The following is a 10,756-nucleotide window of genomic DNA, read 5'->3' as shown; positions in this document are numbered from 1 at the left end:
GCTTGAGAATCATCTACCCTGGATGTTGGTTATACCTCGGCTTATCCATCCAGCCACCGAGGTTGCACTCCAGATGTCAATAGCTGAGTCATTTCAGCAATCAGTTCCTAAATTCATTCACACTCTCTTAAATAAATAATTACTTATTTATATACCATTGATTCAGTTAGGGTAGTGGAGTACTCGATATTCCTCACCCTTTACACATATAATTAATCTAATTGAGGTTCAATGGGGTACTGAATATTCCACAATTGGCCCTCTCACACTATATATTCATGCTAATAAATACATTTACTCTTAATACACGATTGGGACACAAACTATTTTAACTATATACAATAAAACAACCCTGTTTCCTCCAAAAATCGGAACAGAAGATCCAAATAATCGCTGTTGTGCTCAAGTAAAGTTCTCACATCTGCATTCCTACGCACTCTATATAAGCCAAGGAATTAAATAGGACATTTTAACCAACTTCTGCCTGACACGTATATCAGATGTAAACCTCACATGGCTGATTCTTAATCTGGTGAGGATGAGAAATTTAATCATTCTGTATTAATAATTCACTATTTTTCGTGGTCCGCTTGACCAATTAATATCATTCAGTTAATTAAGGTTTTTAGTTGAGATAAAAAAGTCAGTGTCACGAGCGGGATTCGAACCCACGATCTTCGGCTAGATACGCCGCTGCTCTACCACTTGAGCTATTGTGACCTAGATCCACTCGGACACTAACTTCCCATCTCAACCTACAACCTTTTTGAATTTTCCCTCCTTTTTGCCATTTTTCAAATGTCGTGTAATCTATTTGATTTTTGGCGACAAATGAAATGGCCACGGAGAGCTTTAGTGAAGGTATACTTCATTTAAACTTATTAAATTCACTAGTTTGTGTGGTCCGCTTGACCAATTAAGATCATTCAATTAATTAAGGTTTTTAGTTGAGATTTTACTTGAAAAATGGCAAAAAGGAGGGAAAATTCAAAAGGTGGGGTTGAGATGGGAGGTTAGTGTCCGAGTGGATCGAAGTCACGATAGCACAAGTGGTAGAGTAGCGGCGTATCAACCCGAAGGTCGTGGGTTTGAATTCCGCTCATATCACTAATCTTTTCATCTCAATCACACTTTAAATAAAAATTATAAATCACTTTGAATAATTGTTCTTTGGTCAGCTAAGACCAATTAACATATTAATATAATCTATCAATTAATTAATCTTTTTATGTAAGGATTTGGTTGAACTGAAAAATTTAGTGTCTCACAAGTCACGATAGCTCAAGCAGTAGAGTAGCGGTGTTGAGCCGAAGGTCGTGGGTTCGAATTTCGCTCGTGACACTGACTTTTATCTCAACTAAAAACCTTAATTAATTGAATGTATTAATAATATTGTCCTGAGGTTTTCAAGATGTAGACCGACTGTCTGAGCATCATCAGAGCCTCCCATTTTGCAAAAATCAGAAAAGGCGCCTGATAGACAAGAACAATGAGGCCAAGATAACTGGTTTTTTTTGTTTTTTCTTTTCCTGTGAAACATCACAAACTTTCTGTTAACATACTTTTAAAAGTTACTTTTTAAAACAATAATAGTTTTTAAATATTGTTTTGGTTTCATCTTAACAGATTAATGCTAGAGACTATGGTAGTTAGGGCATCCAAATCATATTTGTAACTCTAGCAGTTCTGAGTTCAAATCCCGGCACAGTCCATGGCTTTTTAATCGATATTGTACGATTGATTTTGTAAAATCATTTGACCCTTCGTTTGCGACATATCCAATGGGTGGTTGGACATCAAGCCCTCCTGTACATCTTAATACATACATTTTTAATTTTTAAAGAACTTTTGTTAAAATATCATCAGAAATTTGCACTTCTTAATTTGGATCAAGCGATAGTCTCAGTTTTGTCCGTTGGGATCTTTACTTGTGAGTTTGCATCACGAAAACAAACTACCAAAAAATATGTTGAACTGAAAATAAATATAAAAAATTGGTAATATCGAATCACTTTGGTTGTTAATTTATTGAAATGTTTTTTATCTAGTAAAAAATTTTTAACATGACAAAACGTTTTCAGCTGAATTACAAAATCACATGCGTGTTTCAGCATGTTTTTTGTTTTCCTATTTGAGTTTTGTTGAGTTTGTTACTGTTGAATTGTTTTTGTTATCAAGAGTTTTTTTCGGTACTGATTCATGGCGCAAGAAGCAAATGAAAATGCTACTTTAATGAACGGTTTTGGAGATGATATTTCTGAAGAGCAACTCGACGAATTAATACAAAAATTTTTAAATGACTTGGATTCTCCAAAAGGTACTGAGAATCCAAGTTAAGCAAAAAAGTCTATCCATAATAAACATTTTGACAATTTTTTTTAAAGTTATATCATTGGAAGTAATTTTAAAATGAAAAGTTTGCTCTAAAAATTCTGTTTTAGGGGTAACCGAATATGGTGTGGGTTGCAGTAAAACAGAAGAACCTCCATTTTTAGATGGACGTACGTATTAAATGTGGTCATAAAAAAAAAGCATTTTGCAATCATATCATAATTTTAGCTTCCGTAGAATCATTTTTTCAGAATCTTACCTCGGAAAATAGCCTGGTTGTTAAAATGGCCAAACCCAACCGAAGTCGAGCGGTCATCAGATTAGAAAATATTTCAGATTATTTGTGCTGTATGTGCGGCTATAAGACCAAAAAGTTTGCCATGATAACTCGCCACGCTAAAGTACACGGGAAAATATTTAGGTGTGAACACTGCAGCTACTGGACGCGAAGGAAGGCCCATTTTCAAACTCATACCAATACCCACTTTAAGAATACTAATAACTTCTTTCTAAAATATATGCGCTGAATTTTATTTTATTTGTCAAGCCAATTTTTTGCACCGTACAAGGTTTGAGATGAGTAATTCTCATTAATACTCAAACCAAGCCCTGAAAAAATAAAAACTTCAGAAAATCTGATTAGCTAAGTCAAAACGATCAAGATAATTTTGGATTTTCTTGATTTCCTTATTTTTATTTATATTAAATTTAAAAGAAATTATCCTAGAAAAAAAGCAACACAAACTACACATAAAAATTGTTTGTATTTTGGACTGAACTTTGTGTGTGTTTGACGTGTTAACAACTAGCATATGTATCCACAAACGTTTTGAGCATAAAGCCTCGGTATTTGCCGGGCCATGTCTGCTAAATCTTCAACCCTCGCTCCTTCGCCACCGCCTGGCCCGGGGTAAAGAGCAGGCACAGGTGTCTGCTTTACAAACAGGTACTCTGTCGTTTTTCTGCACGGGTCACTATAAAAAGGCGTTAGTTTACAAACATTGAAAAAAAAAAAAAAATCAAACAAGCTTTACTGGTTTCGGATGAATTTTTCAAAGCATGGCGGCTTCCATTTGATGGGGTAACAAGGGTCGTAAGGATTGGAACAGCATATTATTGGCCCGGGACCAAAGCCATTAAAACATGCTCCGTCCTGAAAGTGAAATTTTGTTTTACATGATAATCTAAATATTTATTTTACCTGTACTTTTCATATTAACATAGTTACCAGGAAGCAATCGTTTTTGGCGTTTTCTCATAGATGCATGTTAAACATGATTAACTATTAACTAAATTATAAATAAATACATTGAATTTAAATTATAAATTATAAATACATTGAATTTATATTACATTAGATGCTTAAATTTAATATTAACATCACTAAATGAAATACATAGGAAATATATGCTAATAAATTGTGCCTTCTAAAAAATATTTGACAAATGATATATTCACATTTGCTGTTATTTATAGCAACTTTTATGACAATTTATCACATGTTAGTAAAAGTTTTCCAATTTTTAACAGAATAAAAGTTGATATTGAATAATTCTAAATTAAATTACTTAACAAAACTTGGTAAAAGGCAATTTACATTTGAATATTGCCAATAGTTTTGTCTAAAAGTAGTTTACATCAAATAAAAGAACATTCTACTTATATATGTAAAATGATTATATTATTTAAAAATTTGTCACTCTTTAATTTAAAGATCACATAAATTTAATGACTGAGTGCAATCAGCACTTATATTTTTATCTGTTATTGCAATCTTAAAACTATTTTAATACTAGCTATGAAAAGAAATATCAAATTCATGCTGTGTTATGTATATTTGTGGTGTGTGCGAGAAAAGACAGCAGACAGTTTGTGTAATATAAATAAGCTTCTGACATTGGTTACAGCGATAAAGTGGTTAGATTTTTTTTTGTTGGACAGGTTTTTCAAGGAGGCTCCTGGTCACGCCTCCATTGACTTAGCAATAACGGTTACAACAAGCATCTCGTTCAATAAGTTTAGGAATTTGTTTGGCCATATCTGAGAGGCATTCGACTCTGCTGCCGTTGGCCCCAGGATATCCATCGCAGACTGGCAATTGTCGTACATAGAGGTATTCAGTCATAAGCTTGTCAGGCAGACATCTCACCGGCACACAAGGCTCGCAGGGGTTGCACACAGGAATGCAAGGGTTGCAGGGCACGCACGGCGGGCACGGTGGGCATGGTCCACAAGGGTTACAAGGCATGCACGGATTGCAAGGCGGAGGGCATGGTCCACAAGGCCCGCAAGGCCCGCATGGTGGCCCACACGGCCCGCAAGGACCACAAGGACCGCAAGGACCACAAGGGCTGCACGGTATGCAAGGGGGGCAGGGTGGGCAAGGCATGCACATTGGCATACAAGGATTGCATGGATCAATGACACATGGACCGCATGGCGAGCACATTGGTGGGCAGGGACTACAACAGCTCATATCCTGGAAAAAATGGGCCAAGTTAAAAATCTATTCAACTTTTTTTTCTTATAATGCACAAAATCAAAAATTGAAGATTCTAAATGTCTTCTTGAATAAAAATAAACTCAAGGATCTTTTAAAAATTTTACAGTGACCAAAATATTAAAATCTGTTCTTACAGTTGGACAAGCCAAGGCAGAATATCTTCCAGCAAACCATTACCAAAGGTAGATAGAATATAAATTTATGAAATTGCAAACTTCACAATGAAAATTTTTTCCAGTAATATGTAATGAACCAAAAATGTAAAAATAAGACTATCATTTTTTTTTTTAATTGTTGATTCTTGAGTTTTTGTTTAATTTTAATATTGAGTATGAAAAAGAAATTTTGGTATTGGATGTTCCAAAAAGAGAATAAAACAAAAATATTCTTTTATCAACTTACACGAAATAGCTTTCAGTTGTTAATTGCTTTTCTTCTGACGTCAGATTGCTTCACTTAAAACTGTTCTTACGCTGCCTTTAGTGTAAAATTGTGAAAATGTAAGAATAATTGAGAGAGCTTGGTATTGTGTGTCACTTGAAGAAACTTGATTAAACAATGATGAATCAGATGTTTTACATATTGCAATTGTTTTTGTTTTTTTAATTTAAAATGGGCTGGGTTAATTAAATTTATTAAAACAGCCATAACAGATTTTTTTTTAAATTGACTTCTGATTAAAAAAAATTTTTTTTTGATAGCATGCAAGTAATTCACGAACTCTGATGCTTTGTTGCTATTTTTTAGTATATCAAGAGGGGAAAAAGCTATATAATTCAGAAAGTGTCTAAAATTTAAGTTGTTATGACAAACCAATCAAATTTCAAAATTTTATATTATTGCTTCTATCCGAATATAAAAAGGAAAGATATACTTGAAATGAATATAGAAGAGTAGAATGTAATCGAGGAGAAACAAGAAAATATGGGGATCGCTGTAGCCGAATGGTTAGGGTATCTGACTCGTATTTCCCATGCTATGCTAAGGTTGAAATACCAGCATTGTGGATTTTTAATTGAAAATAATGTGTAAAAAATATTTTAAAGTGGTTTGACCCAATTCGTTGGACTTAAGCACAGTTACAACAGGAATTATTTTAGTTTACAAGAAAATATTTAAGAAATCTCCTGAGTGTAATAATTTAAAACCCTTGTTCCTTCTTTACAAAATAAGGCCTTTACCAACACCCTTCACTCCCACCAGGTACATAAGAAAAATTTTAACAAGTGACAAGGCTGTTTCCCATAAGCTCTCCCATTCCTGTACTTATTTATTTCTTAATAAAGAAGTTAATTTTCCTCTGTTCTGCTTCTGCCCAGTCTCCACCCCACAACCCTTAGGTTATCACATGGGATTTTATGGACTCCCAGGAGCCTTAACATGGGGGAGGGGGGGACACATAGACAGTAATAAAAATAACAAGGGATTTAATTATTTTAACAGAGATTCAGATACCATCAGCAAAAAAAGGAAGAGGAGTAAATTTAAGCTTTTAGCTTATTAAGCTTCTTTTTTTAATACTTTTAAACTTTAAAATTCAATATTAGTTTGATGAAATATCTATACATAAATGGCAAACCATTGTGAATTCTGAAAAATTTACTTTAAAAAATAAGCAGAATAATTATTTTGAAAATCACATGTTCAAAGTGGGTGCAAGATGTTATAAAATTTAAATTGTAATCAATATGAAAACGAAAAAAAAATTGAAAATGAAATCCTTCTGCAAGCAGAGTTTATTTGCTACTAAGTAATGCAAAACTTATCTGCTTCCTTCTTGTAGCATGAGGTAAATTCATGTGTTTAGGGCAGGATGTAATTCTCCCAGTGCTAAGTTTAATCTTATTTATAAACAAAAATGTTACTTTTGTATTACTTTAAAAAACCATTTGAATACATGGTTGTAAATAAAATGGAAAGAAAGGATTTAAAGAATGAGATAGTGAGAACGAGTGAAAGTCAGTATGAGGGAGAGGGAGAGGTAGAGAGAAAGAGAGAGAGAGAGAGAGAGAGAGAGAGAGAGAGAGAGTGTGTGTGTAAGAATGAAAGAAAAAGTGATGAGTGAGTTAAGAGAGATAATTGGAGGGAGGGAGGAAGAGAGAGAGAGAGAGGTACGAATTTGTTGAGAAATTGAGAAGGTTTAGCACAATCATACAGCCGTCAAAGTGGATCAAAGATAGAGAGAGAGGGAGTGAGAGAGAAGTACGAATTTGTAGCTAATAAATTACACGGCGCTGAGATCATTAGTTTTGCAATAAGTACAAGTCATGAAGGTTTAGCATAATCGTACAGCCGTGAAAATGATCTACCTAATAAATTACACGGCGCTAAGATCATTAGTTTTGCAATAAGTACAAGTCATGAAGGTTTAGCAAATTCGCACAGACGTGAAAATGGATTGAAGGGGAGAGAGAGAAAGAGAGCGCGCGAGAGAGAGAGAGAGAAAGAGAGAGAGAGAGTGTGTGAAAGGATTGAAAGACTGAGATAGTGAGAACGAGTGAAAGTCAGTATGAGGGAGAGGGAGAGGTAGTAGAGAGAGAGAGAGAGAGAGAGAAAGAGAGAGAGAGAGAGAGAGAGAGAGAGAGAGGAGAGAGAGAGAGGAGAGAGAGAGAGAGTGAGAGAGAGAGAGGGAAAAATAAAATAATAAAAAGGAAGATATTATAAAGAGAAATAAATTAATTTAGGTTTCTTTATTTCTCATATTTGACAATGGAAATTTGTCAAAAATTATAAGATTATAAAAACAGATTAATAAAGTTGATTTTAAAAAATAGGACAGAATTTTTAAAAATCTAACCACTCAGTACTCAAACTAGTCCATGTCTGCTTAACAAGTATGACAAACTGTTTGTGTGTAAAATTACATAAAGTAATAATTAAATATGTTGGTTAAATTGATACATTAATGACATTTTTACAGTATTAGATGTAATTTGTAAAGAATATTTTTTGAAATTAATTCTTTATCCTCCCACATGCCTTATTACAGATTTTGCGTGCTTAAAATTTATGAAGTATTTACTAGAGTGAGTGGAAACGGCAAAACAGAGCTGGGAAAATTCACATACCTTAAAACTGGATGAATCTTACGGTCGTAATCTTCTACATCTTCTGTTCTTCATATGCGCTATCAGCAATTCTGTACATTCATCATCTTCTCATGATTGTTTCTTGAATTTTTAACTTTCTACATATTATTTAAAAGCTAACAGTTTAAATTCACGCTTTGACAATTAAAGAGTGACAATTATTATTCGTCATCAAGAAAATGTTAATTGTTGAGGATTTTTTTTTTCTATTTTTCTTTACAAAAATAAATTTTTTACATCATGCCATAAAATAAAATTAAAAAACAGTAACAAACTGAAAAAGAAAATTGGTTAAAAGTGCAGTTTCTAAGGAAGCGCTTAACACCTAGGCTACCTCAGTGGTATGAAAATTTCATCAGCCAACCATCATTTATCCAATTAAAAAATATTCAATTTTGGAAAGATTTGCCTTGTGATAACCTTTGGTGATGTTTAAATTTATTTTTGTACATCTATTATATTAATAATATAATATAATAGTAGATAATTAAATCTACCATGATTTCATCTTAAAAACTTAAAACCAGTTCAAAATTTTAAAGAAATAATTATAAATATTTGCCAAATTAAGACTACTTTTCATTCAAAGTTTTCAAATGTACAGCCTTAAATAAAAAGGATTTTTATACCTATATAATAATAATTTCAAATTACAAATTAAAAATTTTGTAGAATGGAATATAGTAATTTTTAAAAAATGAATTATTAATAAAACATTATTGACTAAGCTTTGATAACTTTGGATTCTTATGTGAAGCAATGGAAGAAGGAAGCCCATAGATAGTAGGGATACTGCAGAATGTATTTTAACAATTTTGCTCCAATGTTTTCAAGACTAGCTTCCGGTTTAACGAAATAACAACCAATAGACGTTTTGAAATAGTTTTATTTAGACGAACAAATTAAAAACGAGAATTTTGTATGTGTATGTGTATTTGTTTCCTGTCTGATTTTTTCCGAATTATTTTCCATTTATTAAACTGAAGTCAGACTTTCTCAAATGGAAAATACTCACTCAACGGCTTCAGTTAGTTTATTTTCTCCCAATAACCTTCAATTTAATTGGTTTGACCAAAAATTTTCATGCCACTGAGGATTCTTTATTGCCGAATGTTAACAACAAACCTACAAGTACTTTGATATTGTTTTAACTTATTCAAAATTATCTTAAAAGCAAAAAGAAAGAGATACGAACCCTTCCTCCGCAGCACATCTCTTCCCACAACGATTTACTGCCCCTTCTTCCATTGCCATTCCCTAATGATGCTATATTGAATAATTCAATCGGGATGTTTTTGAATTGAGGCACATCGGCGTAATTATTGTAATAATTAGCCAGTGGGTCTGCGTACTCTGCAGGAGTAAACGTCTTACCTTGAAGGCCATTTCTTTTTTCGTCTATGGCCCTGCTCATGGATTGAGATCTCCGACCATTTCCATTTTTTCCATTGCTGTACATGTTGTCGCAAGACATGGATCTTCTTGGAGGGCATGGCATACAAGGCATACAAATAGGATTACATATTGGAGGACAGGGTGAACAAGGAGGACATGGAGGTGGGCATGGGGGGCATGGCATACACACAGTAGGTGGGCAAGGTCCACATGGCCCACATGGTCCACATGGTCCACACGGCCCACAAGGTCCGCAAGGGCCACAAGGTCCACATGGTAGTGGGCAAGGGCCACAAGGACCACAAGGGCCACAAGGGCCGCAAGGGCCACAAGGACCACAAGGGCCACAAGGGCCACAAGGGCCGCAAGGGCCACATGGCATTGGGCAAGGTCCGCAAGGGCCACAAGGGCCGCATGGACCACATGGACCACAAGGGCCACATGGCATCGGGCAAGGGCCACACGGACCACATGGACCACACGGCGGTGGGCAAGGCCCGCATGGCCCGCATGGTCCACAAGGTGGTGGGCATATGGGTGGGCACGGACTGCACATTGGTGGGCCACTCGGTACACAGGGATTACAGGGATAAAACGATGGTGGTGGGCAAGGAGGGCAAGGAATACACCTTGGTCCAGGTCTATTGCTGAAAAATTTATTTTTACCATGATTAATGAAAACATTACTTACATTACAAGAAAAAACTTCAAAAATCAAATTTCTTACTTACCAGTCTAATATAGCTACCAAACATTTCAATTCATTTAGAAGGTCGCAATCATTAGACATTATTTGCACTATGCAGTTTTATGGTGTGTTTTTGTGTCGTGTGTGTGTGTATGTGTAAAGTGTGGACATGAAACTTGTTAAAAATAACTCTTTTCTACATGTCAGGTGATTTCATTGCAAATGCTACATTAATTATTATATCACAATTAATTTTATTTAATAGTCTTAAAACAAGAAAAAAAATATTTTAAAGGCCAATTTTAACATTTCTACAGTTAATTAAAGTCGTAGGATTTAAATTACTACAAAATGCACCTCAGTTTGCAGTATAGTTGTTGATTTTAATTGAAAAATTATGTAACTTTGAAAGCTCTCAGGAAAAGATTGATCAGCATCATCATCATCATTACTATCATCATTCTCATTATAGTAATTATAGTTACACAAACATTTTAATTTATAATACAGTTATTTCCTATGAAATTAATTTTTTTTATTGTTGCTCTTTTTATTTCTCTGTGTTTGCACTAATTGTCTATTGGTTTGCTTGCCAAAAGAGGTTTTTGAACTTTTGAAATATAATTGCAAATAAAAACCTAAAAATGTTACAATATTGTGTTAGTTTTTGTGATATAATTAGTGACTAATTACTGAGTACGTTTACCGAGCTAAGTTCTTGGAACTTAGATTGAGGTTTGCTGGTTTTCG

At 34.2% G+C, this 10,756-nt stretch overlaps 3 protein-coding genes across 5 annotated transcripts; 1 reads left to right on the top strand and 2 right to left on the bottom strand.

Moving 5' to 3' along the window:
• Positions 1 to 2,112: 2,112 nt before the first annotated feature.
• On the top strand, positions 2,113 to 2,883 carry LOC106673988. 2 transcript variants are annotated; one of them, XM_014406397.2, is made up of 3 exons: positions 2,113 to 2,317; positions 2,442 to 2,501; positions 2,560 to 2,883. In XM_014406397.2, the coding sequence occupies exons 1-3, from the start codon at positions 2,200 to 2,202 to the stop codon at positions 2,856 to 2,858; spliced, it is 477 nt and encodes a 158-aa protein (XP_014261883.1). In that variant the 5' UTR covers positions 2,113 to 2,199; the 3' UTR covers positions 2,859 to 2,883. The 2 variants fall into 2 exon arrangements, with proteins under 2 accessions (XP_014261883.1, XP_024082448.1); XM_024226680.1 differs by having other exon boundaries at positions 2,569 to 2,880.
• Positions 2,884 to 3,076: 193 nt separating this feature from the next.
• LOC106674191 (DBF4-type zinc finger-containing protein 2 homolog) lies at positions 3,077 to 10,252 on the bottom strand. Of its 2 annotated transcripts, none has more exons than XM_014406775.1 (5): positions 10,050 to 10,252; positions 9,298 to 9,965; positions 9,119 to 9,189; positions 3,366 to 3,484; positions 3,077 to 3,305 (listed from the first exon to the last, which is right to left on the bottom strand). In XM_014406775.1, exons 1-5 carry the CDS (start codon positions 10,106 to 10,108, stop codon positions 3,137 to 3,139), a joined length of 1,086 nt encoding a protein of 361 aa, XP_014262261.1. In that variant the 5' UTR covers positions 10,109 to 10,252; the 3' UTR covers positions 3,077 to 3,136. The 2 variants fall into 2 exon arrangements, with proteins under 2 accessions (XP_014262261.1, XP_014262262.1); XM_014406776.1 differs by having other exon boundaries at positions 9,119 to 9,180.
• Positions 4,148 to 5,489, bottom strand: LOC106674192 (cornifin-A-like). Its single transcript, XM_014406777.1, has 2 exons — positions 5,237 to 5,489; positions 4,148 to 4,810 (listed from the first exon to the last, which is right to left on the bottom strand). Exon 2 carries the CDS (start codon positions 4,805 to 4,807, stop codon positions 4,310 to 4,312), a length of 498 nt encoding a protein of 165 aa, XP_014262263.1. The 5' UTR covers positions 4,808 to 4,810; positions 5,237 to 5,489; the 3' UTR covers positions 4,148 to 4,309.
• Positions 10,253 to 10,756: the final 504 nt, after the last annotated feature.

This window comes from Cimex lectularius, unplaced genomic scaffold (genome assembly GCF_000648675.2).
Source record: "Cimex lectularius strain Harlan isolate CLEC.00 unplaced genomic scaffold, Clec_2.1 scaffold89, whole genome shotgun sequence".
NCBI lineage: Eukaryota > Metazoa > Arthropoda > Insecta > Hemiptera > Cimicidae > Cimex > Cimex lectularius.
The sequence above is the reverse complement of the archived record's forward strand: the minus strand, read 5'-3'. Positions and strand labels throughout refer to the sequence as shown.

Coding starts and splice junctions, on each gene's coding strand:
- LOC106673988 (XM_014406397.2), top strand. CDS start 2,200: ATGGCGCAAGAAGCAAATGAAAATGCTACTTTAATGAACGGTTTTGGA. Junction 2,318..2,441: donor TGACTTGGATTCTCCAAAAG/GTACTGAGAATC, acceptor ATTCTGTTTTAG/GGGTAACCGAATATGGTGTG. Junction 2,502..2,559: donor ACCTCCATTTTTAGATGGAC/GTACGTATTAAA, acceptor TCATAATTTTAG/CTTCCGTAGAATCATTTTTT.
- LOC106674192 (XM_014406777.1), bottom strand. CDS start 4,807: ATGAGCTGTTGTAGTCCCTGCCCACCAATGTGCTCGCCATGCGGTCCA.
- LOC106674191 (XM_014406775.1), bottom strand. CDS start 10,108: ATGTCTAATGATTGCGACCTTCTAAATGAATTGAAATGTTTGGTAGCT. Junction 9,966..10,049: donor TTGGTAGCTATATTAGACTG/GTAAGTAAGAAA, acceptor TAAATTTTTCAG/CAATAGACCTGGACCAAGGT. Junction 3,485..9,118: donor AGATGTGCTGCGGAGGAAGG/GTTCGTATCTCT, acceptor TTTCACTTTCAG/GACGGAGCATGTTTTAATGG.